The sequence below is a fragment of the Protopterus annectens genome, chromosome 3.part1 (assembly GCF_019279795.1).
Source record: "Protopterus annectens isolate FY-2018-M chromosome 3.part1, PAN1.0, whole genome shotgun sequence".
Classification (NCBI taxonomy): domain Eukaryota; kingdom Metazoa; phylum Chordata; order Ceratodontiformes; family Protopteridae; genus Protopterus; species Protopterus annectens.
In genome coordinates, this window is record NC_056732.1 from 1,132,242,478 (window position 1) to 1,132,269,663 (window position 27,186).

The following is a 27,186-nucleotide window of genomic DNA, read 5'->3' on the forward strand; positions in this document are numbered from 1 at the left end:
TGTTGTCATTAACTCCTGGTATCTATCCTATTGACAACACAACGCTAAGAGTCGATACAGTAGTCAGGGATGTGGGGGCACATGTAAACAGTAATCTAGCCTTTGACCATCACATGTCCACAGTAGTGAGGAAATAATTCTATGTTGTGCAACTTTTAAACAAAGGTATGGCATCCAAGGATGTCATTGTTCCACTATATTCAGCATTCATCAGACATCATTAATACAATACCCTCTTTGGTATGTACCTAAGCAGGCACATCCAACAACTGGAATGTCCATATAGGTTCTTCACTAAAAGAATACAGGGCTTAACTAACATTTGCTATGCAAACAACCACAAGATCCTACCCCTGTATTCTGTCTCCTACAGGCTGTTTAGGAGCATCTATGCCTAGTATACAAGAAATTGTCAGACCCCACCCTTATGAACCTCCTGCATATCTGCAAAACAAACAGCACTAGAATTACTCATTCTAAAGTCTTCATCCTTGCCTGTGATATTAATAAGATATGCTGGAGAGACAGGTATGCATTCCAGAGACTACACCTTCTCTGGAACAGGCTCCCTATCCATGTGAAGCAGAACTCCTCCCTAACCCAATTCAAGTGTAGCATGGAAATTATGATGGGGAGCATGACATTCATTCCTGGTTTTGGCATCTATTCTCAAATGGACACAGGTAGCCTGTAAATGGTTCATCTCACAGGCCCCTGCTAGTAAATGTTTCATTTCTCAAGGACCTTACACTTATCAAGGGTACCAGACATTGTCAGATATTTGAGATACATGGCCAGACTTAAAAAAGAAAAAGGCCCTAGTGGTGGTTAATGTACTACACACCTATGAATATTTGTTTATATATTTATTTATTTGGCATTTGTTTATCAGGATAGACCGGCTGGGTCAACAGAACCTGTTTTCAGCAGAAGCCCAGGGAGAAAAGCTCCAAAATACAGACAATTCAAACATAGCATTCATATCTTACAGTATCATCACATATGTTCAAAATAAAGACAAACATATATGTAGACATATGTAGCAACTCAAATACATAGCAGTCATATTTTACAGTATCATCCCATAGGCATGAATGAAAAACAACAACATATATATCAGTTTAACAGTACAGATGAATGGGTATTCAAAAAAAAAAAAGTAAGCAGGTATCATTTCATTATGGGTAGTATAATGGCGTACAATAAACACAGTGAAAGTACAAGTAAAAACAGTTAAGTATAGAGGAAGGGAAGGTGCAAAGATAATGATGTAAAAGTTAGATTAACCAGGAGCAGAGCAGGTGCACATCCATGTGTTTTGTAGATGGTGTTTTAATGAAGCCTTGAAGGCTGGTAGGCGGGGAATTGATCTAGTAGCTATGGGGAGAGAATTCCATACTTATATGACAGAGTGTGTAGAGACACTGGCCTGGCTTTTTTGAGGGTTTAAAGATTGTTAGCCGTTGTTTGTCATCATATAGAAGATAAAATACTGAAACAACTGAAATGTATTATTTATGATGTGCACCACTTTGAAATGACCATTATTTTCAATGTATTCTACTAAAATATATATCAAGACTTTCACACTATTTTCTGAAGACTGCAGAGGCCTGAAACTTGTGGGATATAAAAAAAAATGCTATCTTTCAACTGTCTTAGTACTATGAAAAAAGTTTCAAAGCTGTACATCATACTTTTCTTTTATCTTGAAATTATTTAGTATTTTGAACTTTGTAAAGTATATCATTTTAAAATATTTGATTTTAATCTTTTTGGCCTTTTTGTTGTTATAGTCTATGAAAAAAAATGTCTCCCAATTAATAGGATCACAGGATCATAGGAGGTTACAAGGCTAATAGCCATGGGACTCTTACAAGCCTATCCAAGAGTTTATCCACAAAAAAGAAAGATCAGACAGCACCTGTCACCCCTGTCAGTGAGGGACACGTAGAACCCCTGGGTCAAATTTGTGGTTTCCCATCCACTCATCAAGGTTGCCTTGAAGATGGTCAGCAAAGTACTCTTTTTGATAGGTATGGGAAGTCTATTCCAGAGATGGAGCAGCATCTGGGAGACACACCTGTCTCTCCAGCAGGTTTTGTTGATGTCACATATTAGATTTAGGCCTTTTGAGCATGTAATGCACAAGGAGTTAGACTTATGGATGTGGAGCATCTCTATTACAGCAGGGTTCGATATTGCCTTGTAGGCAAGACACAGATCACCTGTGAGCAATCTGTATGATATTGAGTAGAGTGATAGTGATTTCAGCCTGTCTGCATAGGACAGGTGTTGGACGACATGGATTCTCATTGTGAGGTATTTCTGCGGCCTTTCTAGTTGGTGCAGTTGTTTGGAGAGGTACATACCAAACAGGGCATTATACTCAATTATTGGCCTTGTGAGGGATGAGTACAGAGAGGTAATAACCTCCTTTTTTCTGGATGCAATCCCTTTACTTATGAGATGAACCAAATAAAATGCTTTTCTGACCACTGCTGCTACATGATGATCGAATGTGAGATTGTTGTCAACCTGAGTACCCAGGTCTCTAACCACAGGTTGTGTGCTTAGGGAGCTGCCGTTGATGTGGTAATCAGTAGAGGCCGTGTTTTTGCCAAATGGTATGATAATACATTTTTTTTTACATTGAACTTAAGGTCATGACTTTGGCATCAGTCATTTGTTGCTGTGAAACTCTCTTGCTGTATGTTAACACCATTTGGAGAGTCAGTTACAGCACACAACTTACAGTCATCTGCAAACTTGGTCAGCCACAGGCCTTTTTTTCTTTGCCTGGACCCCTGAGAAGTAGATACAAAACAGTAGGGAATCAAGGACAGATCCTTGGGGAATGCCACCAGTGACAGGTCTGCCATTGGATGTGGAGGCACCTATTTTGACCTTGTGGGTCCTATCAGTGGGCCAGTTGGCCACCCACCTGATGAGATAGGGATTTATGCCAAGTTGTGTTAGCTTTTTGATGATGTCAAGTGGGGGATTGTGTCAAAGGCCTTGGTCAAGTCAAGGTAAGCTGTATGTACTGACTCTCTCTCATCCAGGGGCTTGGTGACAGTTTCAAAGAACTCAACAGGCAGTTTCTGCCCTTGTCAAATCCAAACTGGGTGAGGTTAAGTGCTTGGAGATTGCCTATGTCCTTCTTTATGAGGTCAATAATAATACGCTCCATAACTTTACAGATCAGACTTGTCAAGTAAATGGGGGTGAAGGTTTCCAGGGTCAGTAGTGGCACCACCTTTTCAGTCTGCTGGAATGAAGTCTGTACTTATGCTGTGGTTGAATAGGGTGCTCAATGGTGAAGCTAGTTCTTGCTGGAGATGGTGCAGCATACAGCCTGGGATACTATCGGGTCCCATGGAAGCTGTGTTCTTTGCCTTGGATAGGGCCTTTAACACTTGATCAATGGAGATGTGAGGTGTGAGATAAGTATTGGGAATGTTGAATGGGCCTTTGGGGGGATAGGGGAGTGACGTTTGTGCTGAAACTATCTGCTAGCAGGTTGACTAAGTCAACAGGATCAGTGTCAGTGATACCATTAAGTACTAATTCAGAATAAACCTGGACTTTGTCATGGAGGTTCCTGACATAACCGAAGAAGACTTTGTGGTTTCCCTTTGTTTCAGAGGAGAGTTTCAATTCATAATTGGCTTTGGAGGTTTTCAGTAGTGATCTAATTTGCTTGTTGAGGCTGAGGAGGTAGTTTTTCCAATTTGGAATTTGTTTCTATTTAGCCTTGGATAACAGTTTCTTCCTTTTGTTGTAAAGCTTGTCTGCCAGACAGGTTCATGTTTCCTTGAGGAGCAGGTGTTAGTTCTGTTTGGCATGGCTGAGTCCATGCAGTTATACAGGTGCTTGTATACTGCACTGGTGTACTGTTCAGCATAGTTGTCTGCATTTTCAGAGGGGGGCGGTGATGTGAAGCTAGTGATACCCTCCCTTAGGAGGTTGTAGTCAGCTTTTGAGAAATTTTTAGCCTGGTTGCAGCTGGGGATATAGAACCTTCAAATGAGACAGACCGATGATCTGATCTCACCCGGAAAGAACATACTATGGGAGTGGTGCAGCGGTCACCCATGTTGGTGACAACCAAGTCCATAATGTTATCTCCCCTTGTGGGGGATAAGACAAGCTGGTCTAGTGCATTAGAATTGATGAAGTCAAACAATTGTTGGGTGAGTTCATTAGTGCAGGAATAGTTTACCCAGTGTAAGGTTGGGTAGTTTAAGACACCAAGGAACAGGGTGTTAGGGGGTGCCCTGATGGAGTCAGGTAGGTCCAGGTAGGAGTAGGTGTCCTGAGTCATGGAGGGGGGTCTGTAGCTGGCTATAACTTGGATGGGTGCCTTACCAACTGTCAGTTGCACCTGGAGTAATTCCAGTGTGTCATGATGGCAAGCCAGTCTGGAGGTGTGACAGTCCTTAATGAAGACAGAGACTCTACCACCTTTAATGTTCCTGACCTCATTTTGGGGTCAGAATGTGTAGAATGAGGTATAGCCTGGGAAGGCAGGGGTCCGCTCTGCAGCCCTGAACCAAGTTTCCATGACCGCACAGACATCGGCATCTTCCAGTGTGAGAAGACCCTCCAGTAAGTACGTTTTTGTGTTAAGGCTCCTAGGGGTAAGCAGTATGACCTTCAATTTTCTTTTTGAAAGATCTTTTATGTTGGAAGATTTGTTTTGGGGACATAGCCTAAAAAGGCACAATGGGGAGGCAAGAGCCTTGGCCAGGATCTGGAATCCAAGGGGTGACAGGTGGAGGCCATCTTTGGGAAAGCATCGAGGCATGTCAACCATGTCATCAAGGCAGACAGATACTGGATCCCCTTGGAATGACACCAGAAATTAAGCCAATTGTTGAAGTCTATTATTTTTTGTTGGTATTGTAGTATCATTCTTGGTGAAGGTAGGATGCTGCTTATGGTTAAGGTTATACCTGCCTGGGACACATACTCTGAGAGCTCAATCATGTCTCTCTTCATATAATCCAGGGAGGTACATCTCAAGTCATTCACACCAACATGGACAATGACACAGTCATGCTTGTACCTGTTGTGGAGAGACATAAGTGCATGCATGATGTGGTGGATTCTGGTACCTGACAGACAACTGACTGTGACCTTCTCCTTGTCGAGCCTGGTGAGGGGTATATCAGTGTGTCTCACAACTGAGTCGCCAATGACTAGTATGTTTGGTTATTGTTATGCCTTATGGGCTGTGTTTGAGACACTGCTGTGTTGTCTGCTGTGTGTGGTGTGTTTGGTGTTGTGTGTGGAATGTTTGTGAATGTGCTTTAGAGGTCTCTGCTGTTTAGGTAAGTTTTTATTGAAGACCTCTGCATAGGTGAGTGTATGTTGTGCTTGGTTATGTGATGTAGGTGGTGTGGTGTTTGTGCTGGCAATCTCCTCTTTGTCAGGAGTACTGACTGTGGTATGAGAGAACATGGATTCCAGGTTACTGATGTAGATGCATTTCACACAAGTAGAATTATGTGCTAGGAGAAGAGAGCTGTCAGCAAACATGAGGCAGTTGCTACACAGTATCAGTATGCCCATGTTGACCAGGCTGGCAGGAGAAACTGATGGGAATTGTCCAGACATAGTGTTCTGAATACTTGGAGGACTTATGGAAAGTGGGTTTTGATAAGGGCTTGTCCACAAAACTTTAGACCACAAAAACCTTCTTAAATGTAAAATAACTGGCCTGAAGCACAAGTGCTAAAACCAAAACTAAGATTCTTAGAATAACAGATACATTTAATCAGGCTAGTAACAAGCAGTAATAAATGGAGCAGAATAAGAGTGCTGTGCTTTCATTTTGATTTTCAGCATGCTGTTGTGCCACTGACCCTCAAACCACTACATTTGTGTCATATCCTTAATGTGTCCCTTCATCTGGTATGATCCCCCCACTATAGAGAAGAAATCCCTGTGACTCTATGACCAAAAAGGTCTTACACTGAAGGACAGGAACAGGTGTGTGAATGGCCTTCATTGTTATGTTAGCTGATTTTATCACTTGAGCTTTAACCCCTCATTTGATACCTGAGATAAGCATTGGTGGGGGGTGTAATGGACATCGCATGGGCCTCAATATTGCTTTCGTCCACCAACAATACTGGCATTTCTTACTATTCATTCATTGAAAATCAGATGAGGCCCCAACTCATTGAGCACAACATGATGAAGCTAATCTCCCTGATAGTTGTTTTCAATAAAAAAAAAATCACTGCAGGTGAGTTTTTTTAAGTATGAACACCCCTGATTATTTTCTCTTGGGAGATTTCCCCTTCTTTTTTTATGTGACTGTGAAGTTGGAATAAAGCTGGAATATAAGCATTCTGATGTAGGGGACTGTCACCCACTTAAGGAAGGCAAGAGGGGCTTGTCCACTTTTTTTCATAAGTATATTTCCAAGGCAGTTGTAGTGTAGTTGAAGTGACATGCCAAGACCTGATATGAATATAAGGGATATGGTACCTCAGTGTTCAAAACTGCTGCAAGGAAGAAATATGTCTCATTGAAAAATGAATAAGACTTGAAGGGAATCCTTGGAAGGTGACCCTCAACAGAAACGTGATGCCTCATTGTTATTATCTGTATATATTCTTACTTATTTGTGTAAAGAGAATAAAGAATGCGTGTGTGTGTGTGTGTGTGTGTGTGTGTGTGTGTGTGTGTGTGTGTGTGTGTGTGTGTGTGTGTCTATTTCCATATACAATACATAAACATCTTGGTCTATCCTTAATTTGTTACGTATATATCTGTATGTGTGTGTATTTTCACATCAGATTTTTTTAATTGCACTTTTAGCTAAGTAGTTATAAATCCAGATAAAGTCGCAAACACAATCAACTATAAAACTATAAAATATACTTTATAAACCATAACAATAAAATATAAAGTTGTATAAACTATACAACTATAAAATAAAAACATTTTGCCTAAAATGGTTTCACTTCAACTGAAACTTGGATGTCAAACAACCATCTCACTCTAAATCCCCATAAAAACAAATCTCTAATATCCCCCCCAAAAAACTACTGCTCTGAGCAAGAATTATTTTTCTGTCCAATCCCATAATAATACTTTCATTGAAAGCATTCCAAGTACCAAACTGATAGGAGTTATTATTGATGAAAATCTAACATTCAAACTCCATATCCATAGCAACATAAAAAAAAACAGATAAAAATTAGGTACCCTCCATAGACACAAATACTACCTTAATATGACGGCTAAAAAAGCTCTAGCATCATCCTTCCTGCTGCCATCTCTACTATACGTTGCCCCAATCCTCACCAATATCCAGTCCTCCATGAAAACCAAACTGGACTCATGCTACAACAAGATGGCCAAATCTGTAATGAATTTAAAAAACTCAGCACATCACTACTTATCTCTACAACAGCTAAACTGGCTCGAACTTCTACACTACCTCACTTATTCACAATTAACCACTGCACATAAACTCATGTACAAGCCTTCAACTTGCCCCTCCCTCTCCTCCTTATTGACTAGATACCACCCTAACAGGCCACTAAGATCCAAAAACACAATGATGCTGAAAGCTGAAAAACCTAACCTTGCAGCTGGTCAAATGCTGTACTCCTTTATGGTCTCACAACTATGGAATGCCCTCCCACCTTCTATCAGAACAATCAGTAATCCTGCTCACTTTAAGAAGTCTCTCAGATCACACCTCTCTTCTCTCTGGCAATGTACTTCTGCCAAAATAGTACCTCCTAACACCTGATCCACTACTATATCCCTCTACAATATCACTACTTCTCTCTGACTTGCTGAATTCAATTGCTTATGCCTACAAAACTCCCAACAAGTAACAATCAAAACTGCTGCCCTACCTGACTAACTCCATCTTCAATGATCAGATTGTGCACACTGTTGATGTGTAAATGTTTGTAAATTACTTGCACCATTGTGTTTAATATTTATTTCCATGCATTGAGACTGTGTTTACACTGTATATTCTGCTTTTTCTTGTATGTGCTGTTAATGATATATGGAGCTTTTCTCCCCGGGCCTCTACTGAAAATAGGCTCACCTAGGCCCAGTAGACTTTCCTGGTTAAGAAATGTAAGCAATAAATAAATAAATAAATAAATGTATATTTTGTAATGTAACAAGACATATTTGGGTCTATATTAGAACACCGAACATTTAAAATTTCAAGTGTTCTAATATCAAACCCTATCAATCGAAAATACTAAACATCGAACATTCAGAACAGTGAATTTTTTCCTAGGGAAAAAATTTGCTGTTCGAAAACATATACACACAACACAAGCACACCAGACAAACAGCAATCCACACACATACACCTAAAGTCTTACACCTAACCCTACACTAAACTATACATACACCACTAACTATCCACTTACCTTAACCCAAACCCTACCCCTAAGGTCTGTCACTATTGCACAGTCACCTCACTCGTGCCCTAACTGTAACTCACCTACCCCGCCCTAACCCTCACGTACACACAATCGCACACTTACATGAACCCGACCCGTAACTTTCCACCAGAGCGCTGAAAATACCAAAGCAACAGAAACAGACAACAGAATTATTTCCCTAGAAAAAAATTTGGTTTTCTGTTTCTTCGATATTTTCAGCATTCGCTGAAAATGGGTCGGTATTAGAACACTCGACATTTTAAATGTTCAGTGTTCTAATATAGACCCACATATTTTTGTCTGAATGCATGATGATAAAATTACATTTATAAACCAGTAAATATATCCTTGTAGTATAGTATTGAAAAACATAAACATATCTGGGTCTACTGGATAAAAGTTTAACTGGAGTTTCTGAGCATTTCTAGTAAGTTACTTCACAATGAATGGACTTGCATGTTTCTAAAAGAAAAAAGTGTTTACAGTGTTTCTTATTTAATGCCATTTGTTGATATGCAAAATTTAAATGCAAATATGGAGTGCATTCTATATTGATACACCAGTTTACAGACAGCAATTTCCCTTTCAGTTCTAAGCATTATTTAAGCAGAGAATTCCTAACATGGTTTATTTCTTTTAGGAATGTGATCAAGTCCATATAGATGATGTTTCTTCAGATGACAATGGGCAGGACTTAAGGTAAAATTACATTTAAAAGTATAATTGGGTATTTTTAGAAATATTCTAATTATTTAGGGTATTAATATTTAGGTTTTCAGTGGTTCATTTGTTTTCCTATTATATATATAATTGGTTATTTTAGGAATAGCCTCCTTATTTAGCTTGTTAGTATTTAATATTAAGGTTATCAAAGGTTTGAAAAGCTTCCTTTTTATCCCATTATGTATAATTGGCTATTCTAGGAATGTTTTATTCAATTTGGGTATTAAAATTAATATGTAGGATTTTAAATGTTTTCAATGGTTCATTTGCTCTCCTGTTATATATAGTTTCATAGTTTCATAGTATAGTACTAGGCTATCTGCCCTGGGGCATTTGTAAGCCTAGCCATAGTGATGTGGCTTTTGCCACCCCATGAAATGGTACAAAAATGTACAGAATAAATCTAGAATACTGTGCCTCTGTCTAGTAGTGACACAGTGAAGGTCCCCTTATATAATAGAATTAGTTTACTGTGCCCCTATCTAGCAGTGACACTATAATTGGTTATTTTATGAATGTTATATTTATTTAGGGTTTTTACATTTAATATATAGGCCTTTATGGGTTTTCAGTGGCTCATTTGTTCTCTTGTTAAGTATAACTGGTTATTTTAGGATTGTTATATTTATTTTGAGTTTTCATATTTAATATATAGGTTTTTAAAGGTTTTCAATGATTCATTTCTTCACTTAGTATGTATAATCGGTTATTTTATGAATATTGCATTTGTTTAGTGTATTAAGAACTGATATGTAGGTTTTTAAATGTTTTCACTGGTTCATTTGTTCACTTTTTAGCACATACAATTTTGGAACAGATGGCTTCCCTGCAGCAGCAACCAGTGCAAATCTCTGTCTCGCAACAGGTGTACGAGGAGGGGTTGACTGGATGAGGAAGTTAGCATTTCGTTACAGAAGAGTAAAAGAAATATATAACACCTATAAAAATAATGTGGGAGGCAAGTATTTTTTACACTGAGGATACTTTTTAAAAAAGTAATATCGTACAGTTTCAGAGATCAAAGTGTATCATTCATTTCAGATTTTTTAATTGCATTATAATTAAATATTGATTACAAGCTTTGAATATTTTTCATGACAATAGTTAGATATCAAGTACCTTATGAAATTTCAAAACAATGAAATTTCAAAACAATAAAATCAGCTTAACATCAACAGTTTAAAAAAGTAATCTAAGAATTAATGTCTCAAATTTCTTATTACAATTATAGGTCTGCTTGGTCCAGCTAAACGGGAAGCTTGGTTACAGCTACGAGCAGAAGTTGAAGCACTCACAGACTCATGGTTAACACTTGCACTAAAAGCACTCACACTTATTCACTCTAGGTAAGGTTTGCTCACAACTGTGAGGTACACATAGCTGATGGTTTCTCTTAAAGAAACAGTAAAGTTCCAAAATCTTAATTCGCACTGCATTTTTTGCATGGATCCACAACATGCTCTTCTATTTTATTAACTAAAATTTTTTTCCTTACCTGCTAAAAAAATTAAAGTCCATGCACGTCTTTATGTGTTATTTTTGGTCATCTTTTTTACACATCCCATTTTCTGTGCACTGGCAGTGTTATATTAATAATAATGATGCTATCAGTTCTCTGAAAGAATTTGCAATGTTACTTCTTGCTCTCCCTGCTGAATTCAAAAGACTGGTCCTTCATTTCACATATCACAAATTTGATTCATCATCTTCCTGATAAGGTGAAGGGTGGGTCTTGTAGACCTTTTGTGTTCTTTCATAGCACATCAAGTGAAGTTTTCCTTTTTTTCTTACTTAGGATCAAACACCTTCCAATGGGAGTCTTTTTATGGTAAACCATAAAAGATTAGCTTATTTGTTCAGTGAATCACTTTCACCTCTTGGAGCTTGCTGTCATGCTAGTCATTTCCTACTACAGCTATAGTTACGTGTACATCACAGATACATCAAGCTGGTTGCAGTTTTTAATATCTCCCACCTTACTCCTTCCCTGGTCAGATGTTTGTGCCCCAGGACGATGTTTAATCCAGGATAGTAGTGGCTCAGGCTAGTGTTCTATTGCGTGCAGCAGCCTGACTTGCTGCCATATTCACAAATTCAAAATGAATGCATTTGGTTTTATCTGTTGGATTTTTGTGTATGGCTTTCAAGTATGACTACACATTTTATTTAAAAAGATAGTCATTGTTTTCATTTATTGTTTTGTAAAATGGTCCCTGACCAGCCACCTCATTAATTGCATTTCATAAAAATCATAAAATCGATTTTTTACAGTACTGGATGTTCCACCAATTTTTCTTCATTGGAACAAAGCAACTTTGTTAAATGTTAACTATGCTGTAGCAGTATTAATTCCAAACTTGTCCTTTCCTGAAGATTGAAATGTTGTAAGAGTCATGCATCCATAACAGATCTCCATTATTTTTAGATGATTAATTGAGAAATTGGTAACTACCACAAATTCTGAGTGAAATTAAAGGCATTCATTTCCAAATTTTGATTGTATTATTCTGTTTCTTAGAGATCTGCATGTTTTCTTTAAGAATGCACATTCTGTATTGTATTGTAGTAATAAATGCTTTATACATTCAACACTGCAGGCTTTCTGGCTTCTAATGTCACTTTTTGCTTTTTATAGGTCAAATTGTGTGAATATCCTTGTTACAACGACACAGTTAATACCAGCCCTTGCAAAAGTCTTACTCTATGGACTAGGCATTGTATTTCCAATAGAAAATATTTATAGTGCAACAAAAATAGGTGAGTTTTGTGTTTGGCATACAATAATTAAGCCAAGTTATCGAGATGGCATGCTCACTCTTAGAATGTTCTAAGTTGCAACAAAATGAAGTTTTCTATAAGTGTATTTAGTAGAAGGAGTCCTTCACACAATCTAAGCTTAAGTCATCCTTGTTGTACTTTTTGATAATGACATACTGCAGTAAGCACATTCTAGGGCTTGTTATAAACAGTGGGTGCTCTGTATATATTATTGGCTAAGCATATGACATGTGAACATTTTTCCCCTGGGTGTTTGCATGATAAGTGAGCAATTAAAGGAAATGTGTAAGTTATTTTGAGTTTTGAATGTGAAGAGTCTGAATGAGGAATAAATTCCAGATGCATTAATATTGCAACAGATAACATTCCTGTTTTTGATACAAGTGTGGTGCAATTTCACCTTTGGAGTTGGGGTAATCTGAAGTCTTGCATTTCAATTCCCACACCAGGTGTTTAGATTTATTTTGGCAATGGTAACAATGTAGTATAACAAAAGGGGGAATGCTGCACTCCTTAAAGTACTGTCCTTTGGAAAAGAGATGTTAAACAATCTTCTATCTGACAACTTGCTGATAGCTCCCACTATTTTTGAAAAGAGTAGAAGATTTTCACTGGTGTCTTAACCAAATATCTCCCTGAAAATATACCATACCTACTGGGATTGAGATCAAGAACAGATAGATATATAGGTTGATAGATATGTGGATAGATAGATAGACAGAGAGATAGATAGATAGATAGATAGATAGATAGATAGATAGAAAGACAATAAATAGATAAATAAAAAAACTACTATTGTCCAAGACTATACCAATAACCGAGTTCCTTATATTAGATAGCTGTATGACTTCCAATATTGAGTGATCCTTGAATATACTGCTCAGTTCATAGGTTCATAGCTATGTACTAGGCTAATGGCTCTTGAGCCTTTACAAACCTAGCCCATAGAAGTGCCCTGGCATTGTGCCACTCGACATTAGTTCCCATTGCTTCTATCAAGTAGAGCCCCTGGAGTGATGCCTGGGGTGAACTTTCTATTTCCCATCCACTCATCAAGATATCTCTTGAAGAGGGCCAGTGAGGTGCTCTGCTTGACATGTATGAGAAGTCTATTCCAGAGCATGAGCAGTCTCTGGGTTATGAAACTGTTATTATTTTTGCCCAATGGTAAAGTTCAGAACTCTATATAACAAATCAAAGTAAAATGCAATACATGAAATTGCTAATTCAGCAGTGCATGGTATCATAGAACTGAGATTGCCAAATCTATCATAAATGCTTTCAGTAGCACATACTGTTTGACATATCAAGGATGATGGAAATGCATAGGAGAGAAAATTATGTACCCCAAGACCCTTAACAGTGAAAGATGAGTTGCATACTAAGACTTTTTTTTCACAGATGGTCCATTGTAGTGTAATCTCTCCAGTGACAGCTAGATTAAAAAGAGCATATGAACAAGCTTTTAATCCTTCCTTAGGTGACAGGGCTGCTTACAGTTTAGCAGTAAGAGCTGAGGGCTCAATGCTGAATTTCAAAAAAAGGTTCCCAAGTTGGTTCTTCTTTTTTTTAATCGTTTGGCTGAGCCTGAAAATTATCCCAATGCGTCAGCATTCTACCATGGCTAACAAAAGAGAATTAAGAAATGCATGAATAAATTAATAAACTGCTTCTTTTATATCTTTAACTACCTTCTTTTGGATGGATTTGATATTATCCTTGCACTGGGCTAAGTATAGTTAAAAGGGTTTGTAGGCCATTTTTTTATTGCCTAATAATTTGTTGATTTCTGAAATGTCACCATTGTAGTTTATTGCAGAATTTTCTGCTGCATCAGTATGGTTATATAAAGTGCTCTTGAGGGTCATGAACAAATGACAAATAAATTGTAAGCAGTGCTTTATGTGTAGTCCCAGCTGACTGACTTTGGGTGATTATTCAGGGCACCATAGTTGCCCTGTAAAAAACATCACTTCAAAGGATATCAGTTTTTGTCAGTTTGGTTTTGTGTATTTGAAAAGCATCACAGTCCAGTGGTTAGAGAGAACGTGGAGTGAGGCAATGTGTAGCATGGCATATGTCAAGAACAAGATGAAGACTGATATCGACTAGGTTATTCCCCCAGCTGGTATTGTTAGAACATGTTGAGACTGTTAAAGTCTGACAGATTTTGTGTGATATTATTGATTTAGACATAAATCTCCTAGGTAATAAAGGAATACTTAAGTTCATTGAATAAAAAATATTTTCATTATGATGTTAATTATAAGGTTATCAAAGATGTGGTCGTGTTCTTCTACAGATATGCAGTGGTACAATAACATGTTAAATCGCTGCAGCTTGTGGTGGTTACTTTTTTAACACCTTTATTAAATTATCACTTACGACATAGGCAAACATTCAGTAACAGAAAATAAAAGTATTTGGTTTTACATGCTGTATCCCTACAATTTGTTTCTATAATCCTACTTTTGAAAGACTGGTTTATGAAAAAGGATGTACTACCAGTATGTTTTTCAAATAAAGAGAGCAACATGAAGACAAATCCGAGAACTTGGAAATAATCTACACAGACACTTGGAGAACATGCACGCATACAGTGCACAGACGGTAACTGGAAATCAGCACTGAATTTCGATTCTGAATTTCAGATTCTGGATCTGTCACAGATAAATCTTACCACTAAACCAATTTGCGGACCAAAACATGGCTACCTGCTACATATTACCACCTTACATTCAGGCAGGTTGCAGCACTTGTATTATTATACTCTACTACCTTGAATCTTACTGATGCAGCTTGCTTCTACAAAACACTACTTGTAGATTTTGGGATGAAATATTATTTTTAAAATACCTGGGTGGTTTAAATATGGCCCTCTAATTTTGAAAGAACTGGAGGGCTTAATGTTGGATATGGGAAACAGGATTTTTCTGAATGTTCTACGTAGATTTTTAGAGTCTGTTTCTACTTTGGATACATTAGCAAACATTTTCTCTTAATTAATTATTTTGGTTCAGCAGAGCTTCTCATTGTCCCTTTTCTCTGAATTCTTGTCCATCTGCAGGCTGGTTATGAACTCAGCATTTGTTCTACAGAAAGTTGTGATTACAGATGTGATCTTATAAGGTTTTTAACTTGAAGATTGGGACTAATATAAGTGACCATAATTTAACATTTTATTTAATCTTTGTTGGAGTTTTTAAAGATGGATGAATATTTAGAGACTTTAATGGTGAAGAAGGATCTGCGTAGAGACATGCGTGAATGGGCGTACCTTCGTTGAAGGTTGTGCATGTAAAAATCAACTACCAATCATTAGCGGACCGGATTTCCGCTGTGGCGACCCCTAACCGGGAAAAGCCGAAAGACACAAACAAACAATGGTGAAGAAGGATAATTTAAATATGGGATGTTCAGAAATGCAGTTGCACTTCATTCTGCTAACAGTGTTACATCTTTGTACGTACTGGGATTTATTACTGAGCAATTCATTGAGCTGTTAACTAAAAATTAAAAATTGACTGACTTCAAAGTTATGTCCCTTATATTCATTTCCACCATTGCAGTACAGTGAATTTCCTCACTAGGTAAAGGTTTTATGCATTCTTGTTGTAGACACTCCCACAAAAGTTTCTTAAGTAACTCTCAAGTCCACAATCAATAAAAAATAAATGGGCTTGTTGTATACTGATATACATGTGCATAATAATGTCAACAGTCTTTGCTGTTTCATCAGCCAAAAATACACTTCCCATTTTATAATCTAAAAATGATAACTAACATGTCCGTCCATTTCAGGAATCTCTCTGACATTTACACAGAAAATAAACCCTTCATCAGTGCAACAAAAGTAACATTACCTGTAACAAAACATTAGAAGAGTAACCTAAAAAGTGTCTTCCTAGTAGCTATAGTCTTCTTTATTCAGTAATGTTGTCTTCCTTTCTCATTTGCAGCACTGCACTGAGCACAATTCATTTAATTCATACGTTGCACCCCAATACCTCAGCTATATGCCTTCAGTGCTCCCACAACTGTCAAACTACAGGTAATGAGCACCAATACTAAAAGGAAATGCACTGACGTTCACATGCATATGATTAATGCACCCCCCCCTCCAGCCATACACACACAAGTGTATACAGGCAACGTAATACATTTTATTACTCTACCATTTTCTAGATGTGCAGCAAGATAACTTCTAATCATAAATGCATTTTTGGACCACAAGAAATGCGTATGACTTACTATCATATTGATAACTAAGAGGTTCAACCCCTCATATAGCTGTTCTACACCAGTTCAGCATAATTCTAACTTGAGCATTTAATCTATATGCTGTAGAATTCCCACCAAAGTCATAGTACTGAACTGGAGTCATTTGTTATTTTAGAAATAAGATGCTATCAAAATACACATTAAAAATGACATTTGTTTTGTATAAAATTTGTAACCAATAATATATTTCTCCTTTAGGAAAAGAAAGTTGTTTTGAAAGAATAATACAGCGATTTGGACGAAAAGTGGTGTATGTTGTAGTAGGTGACGGCGTAGAGGAAGACCAGGCCGCTAAAAAGGTGAGGTAACTCATCCCTTGAATCCGATTACAGTTTTGTCATATTATGTATATTTTAATATGTGGCTACTCACACAATACTCTGTCTTACACAGTGAAAGATATCTTATCTGCCCCCACTGCACAATCTTTGAGAAGGATAGTGATTACTGCCACCAACGCTGCTGCTTTGGCAGCTGGTGGACAGAAAAAAATAGAGGAGACATAGATGATAATAGAGGAGACATAGATGGTAATAGAGGAGACATAGATGATACTAGAGGAGACATGGATGATACTAGTTTTCAGCAGCAACACATGTGCAGACGTAAGGGGTCATGTATTGGAATGTCACACCAGGATAATAACAGTGTAAATAAAGTAGCAGATGGTAGTGGATGTGTTGGACTATTACACAGATTCATAAAATACTGAAGAAATTACCTGTATTAAAGAGTGCTGAAGCCACCGGGTATAGCTATACTATTTGCTAGAGGCAGGTGAATCAGAAGATTGGGTATGCCACCATGCATCAAGCAAAAGGCCAGTTTATCAGCCAGAAGCAACAGACTTGAAGTGCACCTAATTTGGGTGTAAAAGAATAATTTCAAAAGGATGTTTAGGCCTCTGACTATAATTAGTACACAGGTATTATTTTATTCAAAGATTATCTCCCCTGGATGGTATGTTTGTATTTGGTGAAATAATTTTACCCCAAAGCAAGGTGTTTGCATATGGTATAAAACAGCCATATACTTACCACATGTAAAGCTACTAAACTACTAAACTACATCGCAAACATCCAGGAGCTCGAACAGGTTTCTGCAATGTGTATGTGAGGAGAATAATCTGTTGATACCAATAAAACGGCTTGGATTTTACCTGTTTTTGCTACAGATTCAGTCATTGTTTGAACTAGCATTTATTTTTGCTGCTTGAATAAGCCTAAGTGACTGCTGGATTTATGCTGATTTTAGTTGCCAGCCTTTGTTTTGCTCCTGTACTTTTCTTTTGGATTATTTATTTATTTTATTAGTAACAGGAGCATTTGTACCGTGATAACACTCTTATAGTATAATAAAAAAAATGGCATATTCATAACTAATAAAAAAGATAACATACATACATACATGCATAAATAAATAAATAAATAAATAAATAAATAAATAAATAAATAAATAAATGTAAATTTGGGATGGAAGCAGCAAACTGCTTAAAACTAGAACTTAGGTCACAGTCTATTGATATAAGCTTTTGCTAATACTAATATTCCACAACTGCTAGGTATTGATCATATAATGCATAGGTTACAAATGACTTTAAAATACTTCATTGCTCCAAGTAGGTACAGCAGATGATAAACTTAAAAGGTGGGTTATAAGAATACATGAATAGATAACATCAGGACTTGCTCTGAGACATAGGTGAAAATAATTTGAAACTAACAAGTGTTGATTAAAATGGCAGTTTGTAAAAATAAAATAAAATAAATTAATATAAAACAACCCAACTAGGAGGCAGAAAAGCAGGTCTAACATATCCCATTAACTAAACACTTGATAACTTTCAAAGATTGATGTCATACAAATACCCAAAAACTCAATCTAGGGCAAATGAAATATATAGAAGAGAAAAGTTTATAAAGAAATGTAATAAGTAACAAAGCCTGAGGATAGTAAATGAGCCCTTTTTATATATTAAAAAAGGTTAAGGGAATAGTGATATATGTTTAACTATCTATCTATCTATGCATATAGGTAGATGTAGATATAGATATAGATATTTTCCATATGCATTAGAAGGATAGAAGAAGACACAAAAAGAAATGTCCAACTACCTATTTGCATCTCTAAAAGTAAGATAGTGCTAAGTAATACATATTAGAGATGTTTGTTCAATCCAACGAAATGCATCAGAGGATGCATAGATATAGATAAATTATTGTGGATCACAGTGGAATGCCATAAGCCAGTATAAGAGCAACCTACAACAACACAGTAGATGCAATGTTGGGAGAGTCCTTTAAGATGTAGTCCAGCTAAAATTTGCCAGACATACAGCTGAAGCTTCAGTACGCTTGGGGCTTTAGGCTGGCATAATCATTAAAGTGTTTACATGACAGACACAAGGTAGAGGTCTTGATTCTTACCAGTGGGTTGAAAAATTTGGCTCGGCTTAAAATGACCAACAAGCCAGATACCACAGTATTAACCTATGAACCTAAGCACTGAGAATGTGTCATTGATGACAACTGCGCTGACCACTGCAAGAATTATTCATAGTCTTGGTATGGTTTCTGGTATTGTCCTCTGCTAGGTGATGTTGTGCACAGCCCCCTGTAGAGTTGCTGAAGTTGCTGACCCTGCTCATTTTCTATTGTACTCCATGGTAGTGTTATTACTGCATATTAGTGAAGTACATGTTGTTGTCACAGACTGGTAACCACTACAGCTCTAGAGCACAAGTGTAGTATAACAATGAACAATTTGTTTATAACAAATAGCATTTTTTTACTGCCAACAGCATGAATGTCAATTTGGCACAATTGGTATTGTATTCCCCACTGAACATGAAATTTGTTGACTTCAGTCCCAAGGGAGGAGTAACTTTGTACTCAACAAAATTGTCTTCAAAATACAGCATGAAGGGAGTACAGATGTTAAACCAATGTCTCTTCTACTAGTTTTAGTAATAGTACTGTCCTGCTGTACAACAACTCAGTAAAACTAGAAGAACCCAATGAATCATTTGATTAAAAACATGAATGTCCCAGCTGCCTTTCTTGCTGCCTGTTTCATCGAACTGGTGGATGTACTTCCATGCTATCTATGGGTGAAAGTGTGTATATTGGTTTATGCCAGATATTCAGTCACTTCATTGTCCTTCATAAAGTAGTGAAGGCATTTTACAGGTGAAAAAATAAATAAAGCATACATCTTTTTCCTGTATTGTTGGTACTGTGGTCTGTTCTTTATTGGCTTTTTCTGCTTAATCCAATGCTTACATAATGTATGTTATACAAAGCACATTAAATATAATTGTTGTAGGTAGAAGGGATTAAAAAAAATTAGCATGTAAAAGTACATCAACAGCTGTTATGTAGGTAACACTGTAAAGTAAAAACACATGATGTGGTGGAATGGTCAGCATGAATCTGCAGTAAGTACAACATAGCATCTGCTTGGAATGCAGCAGCACTCATAGCAAACATGCTAACACCCACAGAAAAACTGAAAAACTCAAGTGCCTACATGCAAAGGGTTTTGCATGGGCAGCACATTGGAATATACGGATATTAAGCCCTTGAGTAAGATAGTAAAGTAGAGGTGTTTTCCTGGGAGATGACCACCATTCCTACAAGGTGGAAGCATATTTCCAATGACTGCCTAAGCATCAATGCAGCTGTTTTTCTTTTGATGGTAGGTGATAGACAGGAGAATGGTGATATTAAAGTGAATGCATGTTACATTCAAAGGTTTACAGCTGTGTGTTAGCAGCATGAGACATCCATGCAATGCCAATGGACTGAAAACCTACCTCTTGAACAGACAGATGTTCTCAACCAGGCTGCATGTACACACAAGACAATGAAGGTTTGCCAGGGAATTCAAAGCGTTGAATGTTATTAGCTGTGGGACCAGTTTACACCTAATATAGATGAAGATGGGTCTGTAGTTGTATTATGCAGGTAAACATAAGGAGGCTAACCATAATTTAAGATCAAGGGCACACATTTTTAATTGTGAGCTGAAAATGAGTATCACCCATACTACAGTCAACCAAAATGTAACCCACTGACCCGAATGAGTTTATAAGAGTGACGGTAGGAATCACCACCACAGATTCTATTGCTAGTGGAAAATATAAGGCCTACATACTTGAGGAAGGTACAAGTTAGTGCATGCATTTGATATCATATATGGTAGTTATATCCACATAAACTCCTATTGTTCTCCTTACAAATTTCAGCTGCATTTGCTCGACTAACTGCCCACTTATGTCTCTGGACTTTCTATTAGGTAAGTGTGACACACAGTAGAGTATTGTAATGAAAAAGCATGGCTGTTTCTGCCATGTGTTCACCTTTGGTCATATAGATCATCTGGTGTCCACTCAAGTAGCAGAGTGATTTCCAGGAGCACCGTGCTTCTTAACTGTCTCTAATTTTGCATAACATTCATGGTTTCACCTTATATTTTTCCCTGCCTTTTATAATATTTTTGATTTTCTCATAAATCACTGACCCTGCTCATTTTCCACTGTACTGTAGGGTAGTGTTATTAGCACATATTAATAAAGCACATGCTGTTGTCAGAGACTGGTAACCACTACAGACCTAATGCACAAATGTAATATAACAATGAACAATTTGCTTATAAAAAATAGTATTTTTTTACTGCCAACAGAATGAATATCAGTTTTGCACAACTGGTATTGTATTTAATAATGCCAGATATATTAAAGTTTCATACTTTGTTTTGCTCTAAAAATGGATGTTGAAGCAAAGTTTTTCTTATATTAACATTTTAAGTAAATTATGGTAATATCTAAAAATTGCCCCTGATTTTGGGAATTTGTCCCCCACTGCTTTTGGCTTTGTCCTTGATTCTTGAGCAAGGATTTTCAAAGGTATGAGATGGGCTATTGTTCTACCTTCTTAATGCAAATGAAAAAAAGCACTGCATGTCATAGGCCACATGTGCACAGGTGCACACATACACATATGCATGCACAAATGTGCACACACACACACACACACACACACACACACACACACACACACACACACACACACACACACACACACACAAAGTCTGTATCCCAATAAAACTAGTGTAGATGTTCAAATCATATCATACTAACTGGTTAGCAATGATAGCAGAGCAGTCTGTCATTGGAACTCTGTCTCAGTATGTAGTGCTGCATCTGTATCATAGTCGGCTCATAACATTTCACACTGCACTACTTTCCCTGATGAGAGAAGTGCACCAGAAGGTGATGTAACATTATTGCCAGAGTGTGTTACTTTTGAAGTACAGACTCTTTCATTGATAATGTGTAGGACAAATATGATACATACCTCACTGAATTAACATACCAATATCAGAGGAAACCAAAATCATAGTATAAAACCAAACATCGCCCTGTAAAGCAATGGTAAAACATTTAGGCAGTATCTTATTGTTCTGTGTTTTGTTGGGGGATACTGCACAAAACTTGAGCATGAGCTCAATAGTTTGGGGTATCTAGACATCTGTCTGGATGCTGCTGTGGCTTTTAATTGGATTTCTACTACCAGCTCCTCTGTGGTGGCTGGTGACATAGTCATCATCATCTTCTATGGATACAGTCATATCCTAATGGGTAGAGTACCAGGCAGGCAGGATACATCTACAGTACCTGGTCCATAGTGTACTTGCAGTTATATTTATGTCATAATGGAAAGGGTGCCATTCATTTAAGATATGCTTGTAGAACCCCCTCCCCCTGGTGGATACAGTTATAACAAAATAGGGAAGGGACCAGCCAGGAAGGATATACCTTCAACATCTTATCCCATAGTATACTTGTGGGTACAGTTATGTTATAATATGGAGCAGAGACATATCTGTCTTGTATAGCACCCAGTGTCATTCCCTGATCTGGCTGCCCTCAATTGTATGTTGTGGAGCAAAATGAAAAAAAAATGATCTAGCACTTCACTGTTAAGTAGCCATGTCCATTCCTCCTGATGTGCACTTACTTATGGGCTTATCTATTTTAAAACTGAGTGCACTATCCAGGCAGGATATACTGATCCCACAGTTACTTATGATTACACTTGTCATAATGAAGAGTCTGCTATCCAGGCAGGAGATCCAATATATCACAGTTATGTCTATATGTGATTGTGCTCTTGCGAGAGTGGTAGAGGTAGTAGGCAGGCACCACATACTTTTACTTGTGTTACTTTTTTTCATGATGGAGTGTGTGAGAGTTGGCAGCATGATGGCCCTCCATCTCCATCCAATCATCCAATTTATTATAAGTATTCTTTGTGACGGTCAAACCAGGCAAGAAGATAGGCATAGCATCTCAAAAGTGCACATATCAAAGTGCACATTGCTTTGCTGTATTGCTTTGCTGTACATTCCACTGCACATCACATTCTATTCCACCGCTGTGCTGTACATATCACATTCCGCTGCTGTGCTGTACAAATCACATTCCGCCGCTGTGCAATTTTGTATGGCAGTAGCTGTGCCACATTGGATATTTCATGAAATTTGATATGAGCTCTTTGGCCCTTTGGCTTCTGCTGTGATTATACTTTCATAGAAAATGTCTCCTTATATAAACTACTTGCATATCATACAAGGTTAAAGCATTATGTAGCCCAAATAAATACCAACTACAAGCCACTTGTCCGTATTCAAGTTAGGTGCTGTCTGTGCTACCCTCTATAACAGGGGAAGTGATGATGTAGTACCATGTCCATTATAATACATACTGCACATGTACATAGTACTCTACAAGGTGACATACTGTCCACAGACAGATAATAACTGGTTAGGGTCTTCTTGCATTTTTCTTTCTTCTGCAGTGTAAGGAGTCTCTGCATATCAGCCATATACTACACAAAGGTTACAAGACACCATTTATGTTTTTTTTACAACATTGTTCTTGAATATGTAGCCCTGAATACCTTTTGATCCATCTGGATGGTTGATGTTTCTGTGTGTGCTTGTTTTCGCATCTCTTTTTTTTTTCATTTATGACAACACAAAACAGCACTTATTATCTGTAATTCTTTCCCTGTCTGATGTGCACTATGCAGAATATATACATTGCTCATTATATACTGCAATCTACAGGTGTTATGAGAGGAGCTTGTAGCATATTAAGTTGCACTAAACTCATTTAAGGAGTTAAGTCTTGTAAGCACTACTTCAAATACCATACTCTTAAATCTGCCACATGCTAAGCTACAGGTATGCCTACCAGACATTATCTGCATGGTGCAACCTCAGCATATAGATATCCCTGAACAGTGACATACTCTTAAATATGCCACATGCTAAGCTACAGGTATGTCTACCAGACATTATCTGCATGGCACAACCTCAGCATATAGATATCCCTGAACAGTGACATACTCTTAAATCTGCCACATGCTAAGCTACAGGTATGCCTACCAGACATTATCTGCATGGCGCAACCTCAGCATATAGATATCCCTGAACAGTGACATACTCTTAAATCTGCCACATGCTAAACTACAGGTATGTCTACCAGACATTATCTGTATAACCTCAGCATATAGATATCCCTGAACAGTATGTCTACCAGACATTATCTGTATGGCGCAACCTCAGCATATAGATATCCCTGAACAGTGACATACTCTTAAATCTGCCACATGCTAAGCTACAGGTATGCCTACCAGACATTATCTGCATGGCGCAACCTCAGCATATAGATATCCCTGAAAAGTGACATACTCTTAAATCTGCCACATGCTAAGATACAGGTATGCCTACCAGACATTATCTGCATCTCAGCATATAGATATCCCTTAACAGTGACATACTCTTAAATCTGCCACATGCTAAGCTACAGGTATGCCTACCAGACATTATCTGCATGGCGCAACCTCAGCATATAGATATCCCTGAACAGTGACATACTCTTAAATCTGCCACATGCTAAGCTACAGGTATGCCTACCAGACATTATCTGCATGGCGCAACCTCAGCATATAGATATCCCTGAACAGTGACATACTCTTAAATCTGCCACATGCTAAGCTACAGGTATGCCTACCAGACATTATCTGCATGGCGCAACCTCAGCATATAGATATCCCTGAACAGTGGCATACTCTTAAATCTGCCACATGCTAAGCTACAGGTATGCCTACCAGACATTATCTGCATGGCACAACCTCAGCATATAGATATCCCTGAACAGTGACATACTCTTAAATCTGCCACATGCTAAACTACAGGTATGCCTACCAGACATTATCTGCATGGCACAACCTCAGCATATAGATATCCCTGAACAGTGACATACTCTTAAATCTGCCACATGCTAAACTACAGGTATGCCTACCAGACATTATCTGCATGGCGCAACCTCAGCATATAGATATCCCTGAACAGTGACATACTCTTAAATCTGCCACATGCTAAACTACAGGTATGCCTACCAGACATTATTTGCATGGCGCAACCTCAGCATATAGATATCCCTGAACAGTGACATACTCTTAAATCTGCCACATGCTAAACTACAGGTATGTCTACCAGACATTATCTGCATGGCACAACCTCAGCAGATAAATATCCCTGAACAGTGACATGTGACATGGGTGTTGAATCCTGTAGACCAACATCACTATTTCCATCCTTCTGGGAGGTTAGATGCAATCTGTAAATTACCATGCTATGGGACATTGCCAAACAAAGAGCTTTCACATTGCTGTACATAGCTGCAGTGTAGTGCAGAACAGAACTACTTCCAGAGTAAAAGCTGTGTCTCAATCACTGTCTATTTTTGACTGCATACCTCTTTGTATATATTTTATTGCAGATGTGTAGGTGATGGACTAGACAAGTTATCATCAACAGCAGTATTGGATAGGTGGCACTACTTGTGGAAGCGAAGCTGAACATGTATGATACCTTAGTCAGAGCTTTAGTGCAACAGGCTAAAGCTTTGACTTGTTAATGAGCTGCTTCCTATGCCAGGAGGGCAGTGTTTAAATCGTTCCTATGCCAGGAGGGCAGTGTTTAAATCGTTCCTATGCCAAGAGTGCAGCGCTTAAATCTTTCCTATGCCAAGAGTGCAGTGTTTAAATCGTTCCTATGCCAGGAGGGCAGTGTTTAAATCGTTCCTATGCCAGGAGGGCAGTGTTTAAATCGTTCCTATGCCAAGAGTGCAGCGTTTAAATCGTTCCTATGCCAAGAGTGCAGCGCTTAAATCGTTCCTATGCCAAGAGTGCAGCGTTTAAATCTTTCCTATGCCAAGAGTGCAGCGTTTAAATCTTTCCAGATTTATCTTCCTGTTGTGTGATATTGAGCAGCACTTAACCAGACAGTGCTTTGGGATAGGCTCCTTAACAGTCTCTTGCACTGAATGCCTACTGACTGCATATGAATCTATGAACACATCAGTACTATAATATGTGGGCTTCACTTACATCAGCACCTACTTCCAGGACCTATTTCTGTTTTCCCTGTTAAACTTAAATTCCTCATATTATCTAACAAAAGTAGTGGTCCTTACCTATGGTTATCAATTAAGTGTTTAAGTATGGATTTTGCCACATGTAAAGGACTAGTACCAGTTATTTGTTTGACATATACTTACCCTCCAAAAAAAAGACTTTCCATTTCAGAACTAAACTGCAACTTCAAGTGCTAATTGCTGTAACTCTCTTCCACATCATCTTTGCTTGTGTAGTTAAAACTAGTGCACTGTGTTACCTATTTGCATTTAGATTTGCATATTTTACTGCCCATGACTCAGGTACAGGCTTATGGCATGCTGTTTTGCATTCTGCTATTGCTCATTTAAATTCTGCAGGATACTTTGCATTGTGACAGTATATACAACAATGCTGGATACAAGTATGGTGCTTCACAGCTGCTTACAAAGTGCAGACCTTTTGCACTGATTTAATGCAACTCTTTGGGGCCATATACATTGTACATCTTTTATCATTGCAAGTAGGATGCCCTACTTAGGGACTGGAATAGCAAAGATAGCTATCAGTATTGTATTAATCTTGAAGGCATTTTCCCTAATTAAAAAATCCATAAATTCATTAAATGTATGGAAACTCTTCACCTTATTATAAACTTAATTCTTCTGATTTACTGATTTCCTATATCTGCTTAGTGCTATAAAACAATTATTGATTTTTTTTAGAAAATTATATTGGCTGGAATTTTCAAAGGTCTACTATAAGAGATGAGCTTTACCATGACTAGCTTTAGAATGGAGGGTCGCCTTGCCTGCCATGCATGGTAGATGCAATGGCATAATCACAGGGATTGGCTAATATTATTTCACCAAGTGGTCTCCCACAGAAATATCTGCAGCTACTGATTTACGTTGCTGAGTAATGAATCACACAGCTGCATAAATTGTCATGGTCAAGGGAAAAGTTTAACACCATCAAAAGATGACATTATCTAGAGGCTTCAATGGAAAAGGTTGAGTTAGTAAGTTCAATGTGAAACTCAGCAAATACACAGAGGTAAGAGGGATAAGGGTGTGTGTGTGTGTGTGTGTGTGTGTGTGTGTGTGTGTGTGTGTGTGTGTGTGTGTGTGTGTGTGTGTGTGGAGATGTGTGTGAGTACCTGCAGGAGTATGAATGGTATCAGATGAATGTGTCTGTTTGCATGTGTGTGTGTGTGTGTGTGTGTGTGTGTGTGTGTGTGTGTGTGTGTCTGTCTGTGGTCTTCCTTACTGTGGTTAAAGGTGTCTCTGAATTGCATTTTTCATAGATCACATAAACTGATCTGTCTGCAGTGGGTAATTTACGAAATTGAAAATAATTTTTCTGAACACAGGGATTCTCTGTTATTTGCACTGTTTTTATTTCATAATTATAAAGTACATTTTCTACATAGGTGTGAAACCTATTGGATTGAATAGTGAGATTCAAGTAAGGAAAATGCAAGTTTCTTGATAGCCTAC

The 27,186-nt window shown here is 37.8% G+C and overlaps 1 protein-coding gene across 9 annotated transcripts in view; it reads left to right on the forward strand.

Moving 5' to 3' along the window:
- EYA1 (EYA transcriptional coactivator and phosphatase 1) overlaps positions 1 to 27,186 on the forward strand; it is a 398,871-nt gene that overhangs the window by 369,005 nt on the left and 2,680 nt on the right. For all 9 annotated transcript variants that reach the window (XM_044067272.1, XM_044067274.1, XM_044067271.1 and 6 more), the window contains 5 exons: positions 9,079 to 9,137; positions 9,959 to 10,119; positions 10,393 to 10,507; positions 11,797 to 11,918; positions 16,419 to 16,519. In XM_044067272.1, coding sequence (XP_043923207.1) covers positions 9,079 to 9,137; positions 9,959 to 10,119; positions 10,393 to 10,507; positions 11,797 to 11,918; positions 16,419 to 16,519 — 558 coding nt within the window. The remainder of the gene's footprint in view (positions 1 to 9,078; positions 9,138 to 9,958; positions 10,120 to 10,392; positions 10,508 to 11,796; positions 11,919 to 16,418; positions 16,520 to 27,186) is intronic.